Raw genomic sequence first — 19,866 nt, 5'->3', positions numbered from 1 at the left:
AATAACTCCTTGCCATTATGTCCCATAAGATTACAAGATCACTCAAACATAGACACCCCTCAGTGGGCAAGGGGGTCACAGAGACAAAAGTCCCACAATGAGATGTTGGACCGACTCTAATACCTTTTTGTAATGATCCACTAGGCCTTCACGGCTTTAAAAATACGTCAACAAAGTTTAAAAGAAACCCATTACATAGATAGTATCAAAAACTTATGACCCTTTTTTATGTGGGATATTACATGTACAGTAAATATGACATGACCGGCAAAACGTAACCATAGAAGAATTGTTCCCCCTACAGATGAGTTTCATGAATTCACAATCACCTGGCTTTGAAATAGTGCTTGCTAAAAATTGCATGAACTACAATACTGACCTTGTTCTTGTATGCTCAACACTTGCAAGCATTCTTTCTCCAGGTTAATGTCCCAGTGAAGGCAACATTGTGCTCTGATTGTGAATATGCTTTCGATCCAACTTTCAGAACCGAACTTTCCATCTGAAACTTACGACTTAATCCTAGCTGCGCATATCCATGAACCACAGCAAGCTAATTCCAAGTGAGAAAGCTACACAAAAATTGTATGATTGAAAGAACAAAATCTAGAGGACTAAGATAGAGAAAGGTGATCTGCAGACAGTCTGTATTGAAGAAAAATTTAAATTCCCCATCTTATTAATCAATGTCAGAATTGGTAGCCATAATCTGGCAGGAAGAACAAAATCAAGGGGAAAATGGCAGGCTAGAACAGAAGAGCATAGCAGCCCCCAGGTCCTGCTTTTATACATTTAATCCACTTCTGTTACATATTCTGTGGAACCATAGATTAAGGATTTGTTAGAAAAATCACCTGAAGTATAGAAATAAATGAGGGAAAATGTGAAGAAGGAAAAGGTTTGAGAAATGAAGAGAGATTGCAGGAAAAGGTGAAACTTTCTTCAGAAAAAAGCTTAATGTTGCCAACCATTTTCAGGACTCTTCTACCCCAATGTACTGGGAATGAGAGGCAGCAAGAAGGGCAGCTCCAATGCCTGAGCCATCATTGGCATGCTCAATGAAGAGGCTCTCCGAAACTTGCTCTCCAACCAATTCTCTCAGTGTGTTTTCCAAGCACTTACTGTATTCACTGTAGTGCTCAAACAATCCACCATCCATGGCGATGACAGTCTTCTGTTTCTCTCCAGGCCTGACTGTATCTCTGCCCATTTTCTTCAGAACTCCGAAGATAGCAGCAGCTGCAAGGCGAGCCCCACGTGTGGCTACAATGTTGCAGAGTTGAACAACAATTTTTCTCATCTTCAGGGGGGTGTCAGATATCTGCAAAAACAAAAATAAAGCAAATGAAAACATAGAATGTTGCTGCAACAGTTGAACAGAGAGTACTCACAAATTTCATGTTCAATCCCTGAAGCAGTTTTCAAGAAAAGGATAAAGAAAAAATTCTGTCCATTTGATCCTTTTTCTAGCATGAAAAAGTACTTGGGAATGGACAAATCAACCCCTACATGTTGCATTGTGCTGTTCAAGAACAAGAATATGGACAAATTCCGACTGTTTAATTCTTTATCCCATGCAAAAGGCGCTACTGCAAATCAAATTGAACATGCGACATTTGAAAGTGACATCTAAGATCCATTTCCTATCGCTGTTCACTGAATGCAGTTTGAGGGTGAGAAGGAAGTGAGAATGGCTAAATTTGAGTTCAGCCCCAAGATTATGGTGCAGAGCAGAAAAACCCAAGAATGAAGTTGCATAAATCTCATAAAAGATAATTCCCACAGTACCATGAAAACACGAAGCACTGGAGAAAGAAATATGAAAAGCAAATAAAAGTTATTATAGCAACTCCTTATGAGATTGTGAGGCAAGAAAAGGTCATACCCCTAAAATCTCCTTCATTTTGATCCCAACCACTTTGAGATTGACTGATGTGTCATGATGCATGGATGACATGTCAGGTGTCCTGCAGATTGCACAGTGTAGAATGTTACTACATATTTTGCCTATTCTATTCTTCATACTGAATATAAGCGCAAAAGAGAATCTAAGCAAACAAAATAAATTTCAGAAGCTCTGTTAATGTCTCTGTTAGCTTCATATTTGCAGTATTCTCATTTATATTAAGAGTCTTAAGTAATGCAAATCATGGCATTCTAATACCTTCCGCAAGGAGCTCTCCCTTTTCCAGTCATTTCAAAAATACAATTTCAGGCTCATTTCATCTTCATAATCTTTACATCGAGTTAATCCTATTCTTCTAAATTAACCCAAAGTTTTATTAAAATGGGATTGTGCACACAGACAAAGTCGAAGGAAAGTTTCAATAAAATCTGCTGAATGGAGGAGAGTATCAAAGTTCATTCACATCATGAAATTATGTATATGAAAACCCCTTGAAATAGGGGAGCTCATTAAAACACTTGAGGGACTCTCTTTATAGTTTTTGCCTTGGGTGATAGGTGTTCTATAACATCTGACATGACTGAAACATTTTTAAACAAATATAGGTAACTGGAAGTAAAGAGCAAATGCAGACAGTGCATATCAGTTTTTTTTTTTTTTTGGGACCCATAACAGACATCGCATGCAAATTGCAAGAAAGAAATGAAACACATTAGTTGCAGAAAAACACGAGGTACAAGGATATAGCCCATAAATTTGAGGAAATACCTCAATATGAATGGAATTTTAAGTTTTGGTGGAACAGTGGCACCAAAAAAGGCAGCTTCTTCAGCCATCCTGAGTAGGACTCTACGCAAAATTTCGCCCAAATACATGCCAGAAACTAGCTTCTCAAAAATCTGTGGAAAAGCATTAAAAATCTTAGAATATGTGTAGCATCATGACAAACACAGAAGCAAAGCAAAGACTTAGGAACTACAAAAATTTAAATATATACAATCACCTGTTCACCAGGGTTTAAACTATCAATATCCATTGCACGGTCATACTCTGTTAATGGTAGATGTGATGACCTAAAGTTGCCCCACTCCATGTTGATAACCTACAGCAAAATATCAGAGGTGCTTCAATTATACATCTCAATCATAAATTTCATTTCAAACCCTACTAACATTTTACTTACATATCACAATCATGAAGAAGAAAGAAAGATAGCATCTGACCATCAGAATCAAATAAGTAAACAATAGAAACTAAAGAATTGCTAACCATATCTCCTGATTTAGGTAGAAGACCCTGCCATTTTGGTATGGCTTGTGCACGTTCCACATATGCTGCATTAGATCCAGTGCCCAAAATCACAGCAACAACAACATCATCGTTGAAGTATCTACCTCCAGCTAGTGTTCCAATTGTATCATTGACCTAGAGTCAACACTGTACATCAAAAACTTCCAAATTGAAAGATAATAACTTGGAGAAGTATCCTACGACACAAAGATGTCTGAAATAAAGAATAACAAGTGCCAGAAAAAGATTAATGATCATTCGCATGAACCAACATAATAGAGGTCCTGCTAGTGTTCTTAATGGGAAGCAACCAACTTTAACTTACAAGAGCTGACACACGCATATCAACGCCTTTTCTTTCTATGGCCTTTGTTAATTCTGCCACCACGTCTCGGCCAATCTATTCACCCAGAAATTAAAAGAAGCTGAGTAAGAAAATAACATTCATGAAAACAATACTGTCTTCAGTTACGGCCAATCTATCCTTCAAAGTGGAACAATATCATCCTTTCAACTGTCAAATATACCAGGTTTCCATGTTTACTTCAAAACTTCTTGGTGCAGATACTAATTCAATAACTGCTAATTTAACAGAAAAGTAAACTTCTGATGAATGTTATTTGCCAATGATGCAATTTGGTTTATAGAATCTACAGACTAGATAGGGGTGAGGCAGCGACTATACAGAAAGTAGAGAGGAATTATTGTTGGACTTCAAGGATGATAAACCTAGAATAAATTTAAACATTATATGACCTTAGTCTAAGGTCACATGCTTCAAACAATGGTGAACATAGCAACAAACCAAATTATACAGTGTGCGGCTTCTACAATGATATGCATAAAAGTATAATTCTAACTAACAATTGTTGGCCCACCAAAGTGACCATCCAATTTATCTGAGAAATTGATCATCCATGACAAGAAAAGCAATTGGAGATACTGGATACGTTTTGCAAAACATAAAAGGGGAAAAGTAGATATGTGCTTGAGTTAGGAAAAACCAACCTTAAGTGATGTCTTGATCATAAATTGCATCAAAAATAATTTCCAGTAACCATTCCACTTCCATACTGATTCTTTGAACTAATATATCATAATAACAAGTTCTGCTACCATTTGCACTTTGACATAAAAAATTAGAAGTGAATATTTTACCATGTTAACATTGAGAGAATGGACTATGAAAGTCAAACAGTACCCGTTTCCTGGGTCATGGAAATAAGAGAGGCCACTCAACATTAAATGAATCACAAGGATTATTAACTAGGATCATGAAAATATGGTTGAGGAGAAATTACAGTTCACATATAGAAAAACTAATTTCATATGATGAAGACATGCATAAATTTCATGCCGAGTTCCAAAAAGAGTTACATCTATTTCTTTGATAAAAAACAAAAGAAGTTATGCATGTTGAATCACACAAAAAAAGTCGTTTTTCGTGTCCTCTCTACCTATTGGTGCCCTTTGTATACCCCCTTGTGTACTAGGGATACATCCTTGGTTTATTGGACACTTTTATAAATCTTTCTTTGCCTATAAAAAAGGGGCACAAGAAATCAGGATTTACCGTATCATCTATGGAGAACCCTTTGGTCCACTTAATAAGATTCCCAGAGTTGATTGATGTTTGCATCACAGGGAAGGAGAAGGTAAAACCTAGTTCCCTCTGCCTACCAGGTGGAAGATGAAAACCTGGGCCTTCTTTAGCAACAAATTTTGCAAGTTCAGTTGCAATATAGTCAAACAGTGCCTGAAACCACAATCATTTTTTGAGACTTTAAGATATATGTACCAAACTAGTGAGGATGGCAACACTCTGGACTAGGACAAATACTTACATCTGTACTCTTAACCATCAAATTTGGGGGAATCGACACCTCAACAAATTCCTGATTAACAATGCGCCCATCCTTTCCTCCCAATTGTACCCGCAACACACGGAAGTTTGTTCCACCAAGGTCCAATGCATAAAACAATCCTTTCTCATCCCTGAAATAGGAAGAATGAAACAATCACACATATCCAACTAAAATCTCATTTAGACCATCTATTTAACATATTGAGGAATGTCCACTAAACTAAAATTAGTTTCACACAATCTGACATAATTGTTATTCATTGTATCCATGTACAGAATTTATTCATTGCTCACGGCTTGACCTGGAAGTTGCAAGTTATGACATCAAGCTTCCAATACCATACATGATCTCAATATTAAAAGACATGAATATGATAAGGCCAAGTTCCATATGTCGGTTTGCAGCGTATACATGAATCCAATGGCTGCTTATTAATATATCCTAATGTCAGAAACAATCGATTCTGCCTATTCAATTTTGTTGGCTCACCCCATTTGGAATGTGAGTGACAATCTGTTGAACAGATAAAATAATTATACGGTGGACTGTAAATTTTCAACAATCAATAAATCAAAAATTGTCAAACTAATCAAAAACCGGGCATAAAGAACACCCACACTGTACCTGAAACAAAGCCATAATACTTACTAGATGGGCAATCAAATCATTATAAGAGTGAATCACATTGAATCATAACAAAAATGATCATATAAATCAAATCATTATACCAATTTGGAATATCATCAAATAATCACAAAACTGGCTCGCATTTGAATCAAATAAAGATAATAATCAAGGAGATAAACAGACCCCAATACTCATTGGGTAGATCATGAAAATCGCCATAGAACTAATCCCATCTGATCAAACAAAGAAGAGAATCATTCAGGTCAAAAAATCCACTCTACCGGTTATGTAGATCATCAAATTACCGTAAAAATGAGCCACATTGGATTCGAACAAACACAAGAACAAAAAGAAGAAGGGAAAAGCAACCCCATTTGGCAGATTGTCCACATGGCTGAATCACATCAGATCAAACAAATCATAAAATTCACCAAATCAACAAAATCATGATACCCATTACGAGATCGTCGAATTATCATAAAAAAGACCTACATTGGATCAAACAACCAAAAGAAAACAATTACCCAGTTGGGAGATTATCCACATAGCTGATCAGCATCTTGAGCTTGCTTCCACCTTCGGAAGCAAGGCCCGCGTGCATCTCCACAGTCATAGCATCGGCCACATGCTTCAGCTTCGAATACGAGGTTGCACAATCCTCCTCGAAGTCCTTCACAATCTCCATTGCCTTTACCCTGCCGTTCGCGCACCGCATGCGGCGGCGGACGATGTAAGCCGTGACGGCCACCACCGCGGCCGCCCCTATCACTGCTGCTCCCACCGCAACTTTTCCCATGACCTCAAATCTACAAAAGACGTCCAAAGAGAAAAAGAAAAAACAGAGAAAACAAAAACTCGAAACCCCTCTCTTGGGAAAATTTCCTAGGACGAGAAAATTACGTCGGATGATACGAAAGAAAAAAGTGAGCCCAACACTAGAAGGAAGGATGTTCCATGGAGGGAAATTTTCTCGGCCACTGTTTCTTTGGGTACTCGCTACATGCGGATGCCACGTGTATTTTCCCTTATTTACAATTCTGACCTTATTTTTCCTGTCCTAATTTTGAAGGGTCAAATTTGTGATGAATGAAAGTCAACTTTATTTGAGAGATAAGAAGTTTAGTTATTGAAGCAATATAATCATAAACTATGAAAGAATAATTAATGGATAAAGACTAATATAGACATTAGTCAAACCAAAGTGGAAATTTTGGGAGTTAAAAGAGAAGGGCAAAATAGAGAATGAGAGAGATGGGGATCCCAAAAAGTAAGCTTTGACTCTGATATTTTCCAACACTACGTGGTTGGTTGGCCTAAGAAATTGGAATCTTCTTCTTCTAAGAAACAGGACGATGCCCACATTGGAGGGCTTTTGTAAGACATCCAAAGGCACAAACAAATCCCAACTTTTTGAGGGGGAAGTGTGTTTCTTTGTTCTATTGATGGTTGTGTAATATGTATATGTTTTATGCATAGGTTCATTTGGTTTAAACTTGTTTCAAAGTTTGTGGTTAGGAATGACAATGGGGCAGGTTTGAAACGGGTTGCATCCATCCCAATCCGTCCCGTTTAACTTTTTTTTTAAATTACTTTTAAAATTTTTAATTATATTAAAATAAATATATTTTATAAATAATAAAATTATTATATTTTTTATAACTTATTTTATTAAATTTTATTATTATTATCTATATATTAAAAATAATAAAATAAAATTTTAAATTAAATTAATTTTAAAATTAAAATTAAAATTAATTTTATATATAATCGGAGTGGGGCGGGATGAGGCAATACCCAAACCCGCCCCGGGTTTAAAAAAAAAATCTCATACCCGTCCCAAACCCGTTTATTAAAATTAAATCACGTCTCATTAGGGGCGGGGCAGGTACCAGAAAAAACTTGCCCCATTGCCATCCTTATTTGTGGATTTTACTTATGAAATAGTTAATGGGGGTGAATAAGGTTTCGGTTATTTTTAAGATTAATTTCATTGAGGCTTGATGAAATTTAGTATAAATATATTTAGTCATTATAGATTTCGAATTTCATGAGTTGGTATTCCTATAAATGATTTTATTTTTTAAAAAAATAAATTTTAATTTTTAGAAATTTGTTAAGCACTTTTATTAAAAACAGTTTACTTAAATTGAAAAGATTTTTCTTTCAAAATTTTTAATTAATTTTTTTTTCTAAATTTCTTGAAAGATTTGAAAATGTTTTCCTTTTTAAAATTCATTTTCAAAATAATTTTATTATTTGAAAAAATTTTCCTTTCTAAATCCTTAATTTAAAATTCCTTTACAATGTAATATTCTGAATTTCCATAAATTCCTCAACCAAGATGGAATAAAAATGTTAAACAAGAAAAGATATTTGACAATTGAAAAAGAGAAATCAGACTATGGTTCTTAAAAACAAAAACTAAAATATTTTAAAAAAATTCATCATCTAGTTGTTTTGAATTAGTTGTACTCATTTTTTTCTTAGATAGTTTTAAAACATAATTATACACAAAGATAAAAATATCGGTAATTACGGATATATAGATACTTGGATTTTATAGATATATCGAATATATCGGCGGATATTTTGACACAAAATATCACTAAATCAAGAATTTATCAAAACTTATGAAAATATAAGAGAAAACTCTTAAAAATGAAATTAGAAGTTTAATAGACATTTTAAAGTTGTTTTGTTGAATAAACTAATATATGTATGATATGATTTGCGATATTAAATTTAATTATATAGTTTCTGCCGATAAGAAATGTGAATTTTGTAAGTGTAGATATACTAATTATGTGATTTAAATATATTACTATTAAGTTAATTTACTTACCTCCATTGAAAATATATTAATTAATTATAAAATGTACTAATTTAAATTCAATGTTATACAAATTTAAAAATGTACTAGGTTAATTTATTCTTAATATACTATTATTACACTTGAATATCAAAATAAAATAAAATTATAAATTAAAAACTAAATTGTTGCAGATGTACTAATTATGTTATTTAAATATATTTATGATTTTTATTTAAAAATATTGGTACATTTTGATACAAAATATTTTTATTTAAAAATATTGATAATTTTATTTATGATTTTATATTTGTTTTATATTTAATTAGTATACAAAATAAATTATAAGATAATTAAAATTAACTTATTTATAATAATTTAATTTTTCAAAATATTTTTCACTTATATCCAATATATCTCTAAAATTTTAGTGATTTTTTCCCATTTAAGGTCGATATTTTGCTTATATCACCAAGATATCCGCGATTACCGATATGTCGCTAATATTTACGTATATGGAAAATGATTGAAAGTAGACACTAATAAAAGTTATTTCTAAATATTAAATATAATTTAATAACATTTGAAGTTCTCAAATAAAATTTTATTTTACAAAATGTCCAAAAAAAAAGTTTTTTTTTTTTTAATTTCGAAAGTTTCTTGTTTGGTGGAATTTTTAAAAACAATTTTTAAAAATTTATAACATTGTTTGATTATTGTTCTTTGTTTGTAGTTTTATAAAACAAAGTGAAATAAAAAATAATTATTAGAGAATAAGAGAACGTTTGACAGTGATTTTAAAAAGTGTTTTTGATCTTTCTAATACTGGAAATAAAAAAATTTCCCATAGTAAGAAATACTATAAACACTTCTTAAAACACATTTTAAGTAAAAGTTGTTTTCACTCATTTTTAAAAATAATAAAGAAAGACACCCACTATATTATTTTTTTTTTACATAGAGTCATTATTTTTCGATATTTTTTTATTAGACAAATTGATTTCAAATTAAACAAAACTTAATATGTTAGATTTATTAATAAATGTATTAATTTTTAAAAATAATTTAAAACTTAAATAATAAACTCATTAAGACAAAAAATTTATGAATAAAAATTGATTTAAAACAATTATATTGTTTCTCTTTTATATAAAATTATTATTTCATTTTTTTTGCTAGGCAAGTGAACTTTAAATTAAATAAAACTTAATGTATTTGATTCATTAACAAGTCTACTAATTTTTAAAAATAATTTAAAACTCAAATAATAAACTTATTAATACCATAAAATTTATGGATAAAAATTTGGTTTATTATGACTATTATTTCTTTTGGTGTATAATGACTCTATTATTTTTTTTTAACACATAATTATGCTTTTATAAAATTTTCCACTAGAAAAATGAACTTCAAATCAAGTGACTTTTTATTGAATTTATTAATGAATTTAATAAATTTAAAAATAATTTAGAACTCAAAAATAAATCTAATCATTGAAAAAAAATAATAGAGGAAAATTGATATATCATGAGTAATTATCCCATACAAACAACTATATTTAAAAAAAAAAAATTATCACTAGGTAAATAAATTATAAATTAAATAAGATATAATTAATAATTAAAATTCTTTAATAAATTCTTTAATTTTTAAGAATAATTTGCATTAAAAAAACTAATTCAATTAATTTTAAACTAAATCAAAATATTTTAAAATATTATGTTCAAAATTGAGTACTAAATGCGAGCATATGTAATAAAAAACTTAGGCTCATTTATATATTAAAAAGTAAAACTTTATTCATTATTCATTTTAAATAAAATAGCATTGATAATTAGTATTATTCATTTTTAACAAAAATAAAAAAATAAATTTTTTATATTATTATAAATTAAATTTACAAACTTTTTATAAAATAAAAGTAAGACATTGTTTTAAACAATACAAATTCTTTTATCTAAACAAACTTTTTTGTTTTTAATATTGAAAAACTATTTTTTTAAATATCTTTTCAAACACTTTTATTTATAAAAAAAATTAAAAACTGTATTTTGAAACGGGCCCTTATTTTTTCCAAAACACTATGGAATGAGCCTTTAAAACTGATTGACATGGTTGATCCGACTCTCAGCAGTATTGTAAAGAAATGGCCCTAGGGAGAGGAAAAGCAGATACAGATTTCAGCATTCCGGCAATTTGGGTATTCGGAGAGCCCAACGGGTATAGGGTGCCCTATCCGTAGCACACCAAATACAAAACAGCATTCATCTCCAAGGCAAAGGAAGGTCCACCCCCTTCTGACAACTCTTCATTCCCAACCAGGAAGGTCGGTGAATACATGGTTGTGGTTGCGTCGCCCAATCAAAACTCAAAATATCAAGCTAGTGGCCAAAATAAAGTATAATACAATAAAATACTTGAGTACACAGAGAACGAAGAGGGTTGATATATATTAAGTAAAGGTGTTGATTACAAAGGCATCAATCGAGTGTACTGAAATGTGAGAGGGCAGGCACACCCCCAATAACCACACCTCCCTTCGCATTCTCCCCCTCTCTTTTAGAGTCTGTAACCTTAACATAAACATTATCCCAACCATTTTCACAAAGAAGGCACACTTGGACACTTTCCCACACACCCGCATAGAAAGCGAAAATAACTACAACCCTAGTTGCTGCCTGCTAAACATGATGAGCATCAACCACATTACCCCCTTTTCATGAGCCATGTGGGAGCTCAATCTCTTATGCAGCACAGCTTGATTCATAAACTAAAACTGTACAGGAAAGTAGCAAAGCTGCACCCTCTGCTCTTCAGATCAATATTGTTTGTTGTTTTTCTTTGTTTGGTTCCCAAAAACCGCAAATATAGCATTCGAGAGCCTGCCTGAAAAAAAAGAAAGAAATGAAAGCCAGCAATTAACATGTCACTTACCAGAACTGCTGGCTTTCTGTCTCTCTTCTGAGCCATCTCGGTGTTTCTCGGTTCCAGTTGAATTCTGGTCTTTCACGCTGTTGATGTTAGACTCAACCTGCTATAGAGAGAAACGAAACCACCAAAAAAGGAGCAGTATAAAGACAAAACATAGTACTAGAAAACAAGAGAATACTATTTAGAATTTCAAAAAACTTGCCTCAACACTGATTTTGGCACAGGTTCCGAGTCAACTCCACCTCTAGATTTCAACACAATCCCAAGGGCAGCATTTGGCTTCACAACACAAAGGCAAGAAAGGCCAAAATTAAAAGATTAGGCGTTTCATAAAAATTTAAGCAACATCAGAAGATCATGAAATTGGTTGATTTTGTATTTCATATCTCGGATAATGAATAGGTGTTCCAATTCTCTACTGTCCAACTTTCGAGAGTGCAGAGAAGAGGTGGAGGAAAATGATATAGTTGAAATCAGAACATCTGGAATCCATTTCCCTGCTCTTCTGCACCCATTATATTGACAAACTATGAGTTGGACTGAAGGGGAATGAGAAATCACCTTTTGGAATCGTGTAAAATATTAAAACAGAAATCGGAAAAGAAATCAAGGCAGAAAGCAAAAGCAAAACAAGAAAAAATAAAGGGACAATGAACTTAAATCCAAAACCTCTAACTCTTCATGTAATCCATCTTGAAATCCTTCCTTGGCATTCAGGCAACCATTCTCCAGAAGCAATTCAGAATCTGCCTCACATGAATCACCCTGTGAAATACCAAGGATATTGCTCCCTTCAACACTGCCAGTGTTCCCATCACTACTGCCTCCTACTGATTCAAATCCAACATCCCCAGAAGAACTGACCTCACTTGTAATGCTAGTGACAGCACTAGAATTAGAGACACTTCCAGCCTCGGCATTTCCTGTGCAAGGTATCGGCTTGTCTGATTTATCTGGCTCTATATTGCCCTTCTCATCAGCCTTCATCCACCTCATCCCTCTCCCAATGGCTCCCATCTCGATATTCTCTACATTAGTTGACACCAAATCTTCCAGTTTGCCCATACCCACCTGGCATTTTCTGTCCCCTTCAACAATCTCTTTTGCTTTTGCAGAACCTGACGCTGAACATTCCTGTGATGAACTGCTGAACCTGTGACTAATAATTTCAGGAGAAACCGAGTCCTGCCTCTGTGGACTAATGGTTAGCCGTTTTGCTGCTTTATCTTGCTCCACATCTACTTCCTCAGGATCTTTCTTCCTCTTCATATGTTTCTCACTGGATCCAGTCCTACATGCTTCATCACCCTGCTGCTGGTTAACAGGCCTTTGTGGGCGGGATCTTTTGTAACCTTCTGGGAATACATAAGATGGAATCTGCTTTCTACGAACATGTGAAACATAGATCTCCATTCCCGGTTTCCAAAACATGTACATATTAATAGAGTGTCTGAATTCATCAACTGTTCCCCGTATATCAAACTGCTGACCTTCCTGGATTATTTCCCCCTGTTTTCTTTGCAAACCCATAAAAAAGGCACAATGGGAACACTGTTTGGATGTATCAACGTACTCATGTGGATAAGGATGGCACTGTAACTTTCCAAAGGTGTCCCTCTCTATCTGTGCATTTGAATTGATAAGCACTTGTAAGAAAATTTTCTTATTAAAGATAAAAAATAGAAATAAAAAACCTAAAGTATAAATATAGTTTTAAATTGAAGTTGACCAAAGTCTTCTCTGCTCCATAAATAGGCCAAAAGCAAAGATATTACCATCAGAGTCAACTGCCTCAGCCTGGATTCCACCCAACCCTTCCAAGCACGCAAGTCATCAATGTCAACTGCAACTATGTCAACTTGCAGATAGTTCTTGTAGCTTTCAAAGAACAGGTAAGGCTCAAACAGAGCACCCCACTGAGCTTTACTCAGCTCTATCTCCTGAAGGGAGGAGACATGGAGTAGGTCATCAGTAGTGCATTGTACAGGGCTCAAAGAAATTAAACACTCCAATTTCTTACCTCACAGATCTTATTCCCATATTGAAATTGCTCCATCATAACCCGAAGTGTACTTATTGACACATTATAACTCGAGTTCATGCAAGGATAAGCAGGTGTTATGATTGGCATGTGATGAGTTCGATCTCGAGGATTTTTGCGGGGATCCCAGACAGAGAAACCAAGTTCATCTTCTTCTATTGCACATAGCATCACGGGGTTCGGCCAGCGCCACTGAGTGTAAACCCTGAAGAATCTGGAAACCAGCATACTAGGTACCGCATTAGGATAAAGCTGGCACACCCGAGCCACAAGAAGAGCCCAGTTCACACCACCAAGAAATCCAGTAACCTGAACATGTCATACAGAAGTTAAAGAGAATATTCACAATAATTCAATGAAATACCAATTCTGAGACAAAAATCACACTGATTAAAGAGCCCACTTACATTGGAATAAACACCACGCCTTTTAGCCCAAAATTTTAAACATCGCAGTGTTGCGCGAAAATGCTACAATTTGCAAGAGGGCTTAGATGATAAGTAGGGACCAAAAATGAATCATGTACTATAATTAGACACACGATAATGAAAAGACACATGAAATTACTTCAAAATGGCACATCAACTGTCAGAATGCATTTCAAGCAGTTACCTCAACATTTGGAACGAGCTTAAGAATTTGATCTGCAACTCTGCAGCCATTAAGACTTCGAACAGTCGGCTCATCAATATTGTATAGTACAGACAAATCAGAGATGTCCAAGTCCTGTTAATAAATTGAATAAAAATGATATTAAAATGTTGACCACATTGCAACACTAAAGAAACTATAAAATGGCAGTTGAGTAATCATGGCTTATTACTTAATACCAAAATGGTGACCTTTACAAGAGCTACATTCCTATAAGCAGATCTAGGACAACTGCCACAAAATCATATCGGTTTGTAGAAGAGCAGTCATGGCACATGCCACAGAACAATTTAATACGTTGACAACATAATACTAAATGCCAAATTAAAAAAAATATATATATATATTTGCCAGGAAGTGCAGAAGTCCTCTAATATCATACAATTAAGATTCCAGTGAACCATGAGAATGTCAGAAATGGGACACACATGCAGAAAGAAGACAATGTAATACATAGCAAAATATACTTGATCAAAATACTATTCATAACTGATAAAATTTATTAGTAACAAGCAGTATTTTACTTCAAAATTCCAAGGGAGTAGTAAAACCAAAATCTACAATATGGAAGGCATTGCAAACTTGAGAATTTTTTCCTTCTTTCGGGGAGTTGGGGTGTGTGTGTGTGTGTGTGAGAGAGAGAGAGAGAGAGAGAGTTCTGGCATGCTCAACCGTTTTGCGAATCATCAATAAACTTAAATGGGAAGAAGCTTACTGGGAAACAAACACCAACATAGCACAGAGCAGCAAAATTGTGTACACTTAATCAAGACACAGGGCAGAAAAATTATGTAACACATGCGTATAGGCAAGGATATCCTTCTCTACTAAGGCTTACTTCTGGCACAACCAAAAGAGAGATACTCGCATAAAGAAGATCAATTGATATTCCATCAAACTTAAATTTCATCACTGGAACGTGTGCATCTGGAACTGGCTGTAGTTCTGTAACTTCTTCCATGTCTGCCAGGATGTTATGCAATATAAAGAAGAAATCCTCCTGATAGGGAGGCCAGTATTAGACAAAGATAGATCAAATGTTCTGAAGTTCACAATACCAATTCACATAAATTAATTACATACCTCCCGACTCACATATGATGGCCCAATACATAAAGTGTCTATGTCAGTCCCAGGACCATGCACCTAAAAATAATAATAATAATAATAAGGTTCAAGTTAAACTTCCTAATACCGCATGAGGAGGACATCAAAGTACAAATAAGAGCATCAAAATAATGATAAACATCAAACAACATGAAATATGCATAAGAAAAGTAATGCTAGAAAGGAAATACTGTTCTGAAAAATTTGCTTGACTACTGGGGTACTATTTTATTATGGTCAATTCTAGATCAAAGAATATCCTAATCAGAGATTGTTCCTAATGGGTGGTCATCATGGACTTCTTGGAAAAAATTTTGAATATTTTATTTACTTGGTCACAACCTAGGAAAGCATATTAGAGCTGTAGATTCCAGATCACAACATTTGATTAACTTAAAATAGAAATACTTAGACAACATATGAAATGTTACAGCAGTCTCCGACCAAAGTTCTCCAGTGGCCTAGTCTTAACTGATCCATCACGAAAACTTGCACTCCTTAGTTTCAGAACCAACCCGACCATTCAAAATAATAGGTCAAAACATAATCTTCAGCCAGACTTCTGGCACTCTGAGAGAGAGGTGAACCTATGAGCAACTCTTCAAAAGCAAAGCATGTTAACCCCTTGTTTCCTCTTGAAGTAATCCAAAATGATGAGTAGACAGAAGCTTAAATGCAGTCCTTGAACACATTAAGTTCATACAAACAAAAGATAAGAAAGCATCAACCACAGAAGAATTATAAACATTATGATCTTTTCAATTGCATCAACAGAATCATCAACAGAATCATCGACAGAAACCAAACTTAACTCACCCCAAGCCGATAGGAACCAAAAGTAAATAACACAGCATTTGCATCCTCCACCATCTGGTCTGTGTACCCTCTCAAGCGTGTCAGCTGCTTCACCCAATCTTTTACAATCTAACACAAAGGATATGGCAACAAAAAAATTGGCTTAAAAAAGTAAACAATTGCCAGAATCAACAGGCAGTGACTAATGCACATCATAAATAACCTAAACTGCAAGCATTGGGAATGACAACTTCATTGTGAACGATAGACAACACAGAAGGCATTATATGTTCAAAGATCAAATAAAAAAATCAAGAAAATGAAAACAATGGAAACACTTAACATTCACTTTAAAGTCCTAATTTCAGGTGATTTCAAACTATAAATTGCAGTCATTTGGCTTATTACAGAATAGCAAATGCATATACAGAAGAAAATATGGGAATTTTTGTCATGAGACAAGTTATAGCTCACCCAAATTCATAGTTTTAAAACGTGTCAGATATACACTTAAGGCACAAATGTCTCCTAGAGTGCAAGGTGCGCCTTATCAAAATAAGACTTAGTTTATGCCGCATATGCATTTTTTTTTTGGTAGGTAACATGAGAGAGTATTATAAAAAGGGAAACACCAACAGAAAGGCGCATATGCAATTTTATAAAATATTGTAAATTTGAACATGCAAAAATTTGTCATGGGTAAATATATCACAAAAGATTATCCAGAATTCCAATTAAATCATAGTCCCGAATATTTAAAAGTAACAGCCAACAAGAAAATGCAACATTATAGAAGGTTGAATATATGGTCAGAAAATTTAAAAAAAGAAGAGTAGAGAAACAAAATAAGTTTTGATGTCTAACTATTAGGCAGCTGAGGAACTTAGACACCAAAGGAAAATATAAGTATTGTTTGGCTGTCAACATCATCTTCCCTTCCCTGGATCAATTTAAATGAAGGACCAAAATGACATCCTTTTGCCTTGAGACAAGGTGCACCTCATCAACAAATCACACATGTTGGCAGAGAAGGTAGCAAAGCTATGGAGTCGTTGCAACTTAGAACTAAGGTATGCATTTAACAACTATATCATAAATTCAATGACTACCCATGAATTTTATTAAGCTAAAATAATTTACACAATCATTACCCCAAGGATTTATACGTAAAATCTATTAGCAAACAACTAAATAGACCCATGAAGCTGTTTACTATTCTTTGTTCATTGTTTCTTGGCATTGTCAGATGACAAGATTAGTGGGAACTAGGAGATATTGAGAGATTATCATTGAATCCTTGCCTGTCAACTAAGTCTCACAAACAAGCACCCCAAAGGCAGCTCAACTGATTGGTGCCCTTTCATAGGAAAGGGAGACATCAGGTTCAAGTCCCAAGCTTATCTTAATAAGCAACCGCAAGGGGAGGGATAGTATATTTGTGCCTTTCCTCAATCATGTCAAGGGGAGTAGTGCATTTCTTTGTCATCATCATATGATAGAATCAAATCCTTCTCCATCTCATTCCATCTATTGCACATTCACAACAAATTCTCCATGAAATTTGAGGGTCTAAAGACTAGGGCTTTGACTCTGTGATTCTAACAAGAAGAGACGTTTCCCCCCTTTCCCACTCAAATTTAGCCTTATTCAAAAAGCATGTCAATTCACATCAATCAGCCCATCTATGAGAGAGGCAACTATTAGTTTCAGGTTAATGTGACTTCTTTCCAGGTTTAATGTGAATTCTTTTGGTTCCCCCATCACTCAAATTTGATTCTACTGTATTTTCTTTCATTTTCTTGAAAAGATGGTCACCACTGTGTTACCACTATGTCATTGATAAATAAAAAAATTTAAAAAAAAAAATTATAAACGTAAATATTTATTGATTAATAGCACCTAATAAAAGAGCATGCTGAAGTATACATGGTTTATACAAAGGCACCACATGGCCATACCAAGTAGAATGCTCACTTCATTTGTCATACAAACAATGAATTCTAACCTCATTAATTCATATGCCACAGTGTTTTTCTCTTTTAACATTATCAAAACTAGCTTCGACTAGGCATTGTGCAGATATTGGTGTGCCTCCTTCTAGGCACTTTCAATATATTTTCTCATTTGCCTATGTTTTTTTTTCTAAAAAAAAAACACACACACACACACACATCATCCAGACTAGCTTTAACAACATTTCCCAAACAATTAAGCTATTTGCCGCCGAATGGAAAAATATATATAGCATACACCACAACTCTCTGATACCAAATGTGCAATTACAATCCACAGAAACAGTTATTATTCAGTGGCGCGGACTACCTACGATGATATGATTATCTGATTCCAAAATTCCAACGGGAAAAGCTATATTACAAGTCACCAAACATATAGATTACCTGCCCAAGCCGATCAAGAACCTCTGCTCTCTTAATTGCTTCTTCCTTGCTCTCATAAAGCCCGGCATCCACCAAAAACTTACATACAGAGCAAAAAGAAACAAATTTCAAGACAAAATCTCACGAAAAACAAAGAAAAGGCCTATTATTCAAAGCAAAGCACTCAAACCTTCTCCAACTCCAAGCTCCTCTGAATATCCACCTCAGTCGGCCCCGCAACAGATATCGGCTTCGTCACGCCATACTGCTTCACCGATTGCCGAGGCGGCGAATCCCCCAACCCCTTTGAACTCACCATACCGACACAAAACAAAACCCCAAAAAACTAAAAAAAATAAAAATAAAAATGAAATAAAATCAAACCCTACACCTATATCCGAATCCAAACCCCAAAAAACACCAAAATCAACCCAATTTCCACCCCGAACCCTAGAATCCAAGAAACCAAGATCGGAGGCGCCGCCGTAAAAAACCGAACCCTTCACCGCAAGAATCAACGAAAATTGACGAACGAAACCCTAAATCGCCACGACCAAACATCGAAACGAAAAACCAAGAATATCAAACCGAATTGATAAAAATGGAAACCCTACAGCGTAGAGAGCACAGATCTGAGAGCAGACAGAGGCACCGCCCTCTCGATAGAGAAAGCAAAAGGTCTAGAAACAAAAGAGAGGAAAGAGAGAGACGAAACCCTAGAGGAAGGTGAGTTCAGAGGGATGAGAAAAAGAGAGAGAGAACGAGCGAGAGCGGTGGGAAAGCGCGGACGTCGATCTGAATTAGGGCAGAGTGGTGATTTTCTTTCTCATGTTTTTAGGATATTTTATTCGGTGGGCGTTTCGGGGATCCGAGTTTCGGTGATTTTTATTTTAATATCTGGTGGTGGCCTCCGGGTCAGAGAATATTGGTAACGTCACCCACAAGGAAACTCTGTCTTTCCTTTTTTCCCCATTGACGCGTGGAAAATAGGGTTTTATATATACCCTTTGAATTTTCTCTTTATTTTTATTTTGGAGTTGGAAATAAATTCACAATATTATTTCAATTTTGATAAATTTATAAATAAAATTTACATTTTTTAAAATAAATTCTACAAAAAAAAAAAATTTGACACGTTTTTCTTTTTTCTAGTATTTTCTTTTTTTTTTTTTCTTTTTTTTTTTTTTTGGGCAATTTTCTAGTATTTTCTTCACTTCTCTTTACTACTACATTTATTTATTATAATATTATGCTATCATATGGTAGACTAATTTGGTTTCTCCCAAGGTGGGTCATTGTATTTTTTTTATTTGTTTTTATATTCCTAAAACTTCTAATTGCCACCTAAGCAAAAACGGTGCCAGCCCCTTTGGATCTAGAAACTTCTTTTATAATCTTGGGAATTTGGGATAACCTTTTATGATAATACCACCTATATGATTAGGAGGGATCCGAATTAATACTTT

At 34.3% G+C, this 19,866-nt stretch overlaps 2 protein-coding genes across 4 annotated transcripts; both read right to left on the bottom strand.

The window, feature by feature from the left end:
• Positions 1 to 620: 620 nt before the first annotated feature.
• Positions 621 to 6,635, bottom strand: LOC117921685 (hexokinase-2-like). The gene is made up of 9 exons (XM_034839638.1): positions 6,213 to 6,635; positions 5,041 to 5,191; positions 4,770 to 4,952; positions 3,522 to 3,596; positions 3,176 to 3,331; positions 2,910 to 3,008; positions 2,675 to 2,805; positions 1,886 to 1,967; positions 621 to 1,321 (listed from the first exon to the last, which is right to left on the bottom strand). Exons 1-9 carry the CDS (start codon positions 6,482 to 6,484, stop codon positions 974 to 976), a joined length of 1,497 nt encoding a protein of 498 aa, XP_034695529.1. The 5' UTR covers positions 6,485 to 6,635; the 3' UTR covers positions 621 to 973.
• A 4,284-nt stretch (positions 6,636 to 10,919) lies between these two features.
• On the bottom strand, positions 10,920 to 19,220 carry LOC117921508 (nuclear poly(A) polymerase 4-like). Of its 3 annotated transcripts, none has more exons than XM_034839394.1 (12): positions 18,591 to 19,220; positions 18,422 to 18,499; positions 16,044 to 16,151; positions 15,204 to 15,266; positions 14,959 to 15,120; positions 14,082 to 14,195; positions 13,877 to 13,939; positions 13,449 to 13,778; positions 13,204 to 13,368; positions 12,098 to 13,051; positions 11,631 to 11,707; positions 10,920 to 11,531 (listed from the first exon to the last, which is right to left on the bottom strand). In XM_034839394.1, exons 1-12 carry the CDS (start codon positions 18,717 to 18,719, stop codon positions 11,504 to 11,506), a joined length of 2,271 nt encoding a protein of 756 aa, XP_034695285.1. In that variant the 5' UTR covers positions 18,720 to 19,220; the 3' UTR covers positions 10,920 to 11,503. The 3 variants fall into 3 exon arrangements, with proteins under 3 accessions (XP_034695285.1, XP_034695286.1, XP_034695287.1); XM_034839395.1 differs by having other exon boundaries at positions 10,920 to 11,528; XM_034839396.1 differs by lacking the exons at positions 16,044 to 16,151; positions 18,422 to 18,499; positions 18,591 to 19,220 and adding an exon at positions 15,721 to 15,883.
• Positions 19,221 to 19,866: the final 646 nt, after the last annotated feature.

Source organism: Vitis riparia, chromosome 9, assembly GCF_004353265.1.
Source record: "Vitis riparia cultivar Riparia Gloire de Montpellier isolate 1030 chromosome 9, EGFV_Vit.rip_1.0, whole genome shotgun sequence".
NCBI classification, from domain to species: Eukaryota; Viridiplantae; Streptophyta; class Magnoliopsida; order Vitales; family Vitaceae; genus Vitis; species Vitis riparia.
Note: the sequence above shows the minus strand (reverse complement) of the source record. Positions and strands in the feature narration are given on the sequence as shown.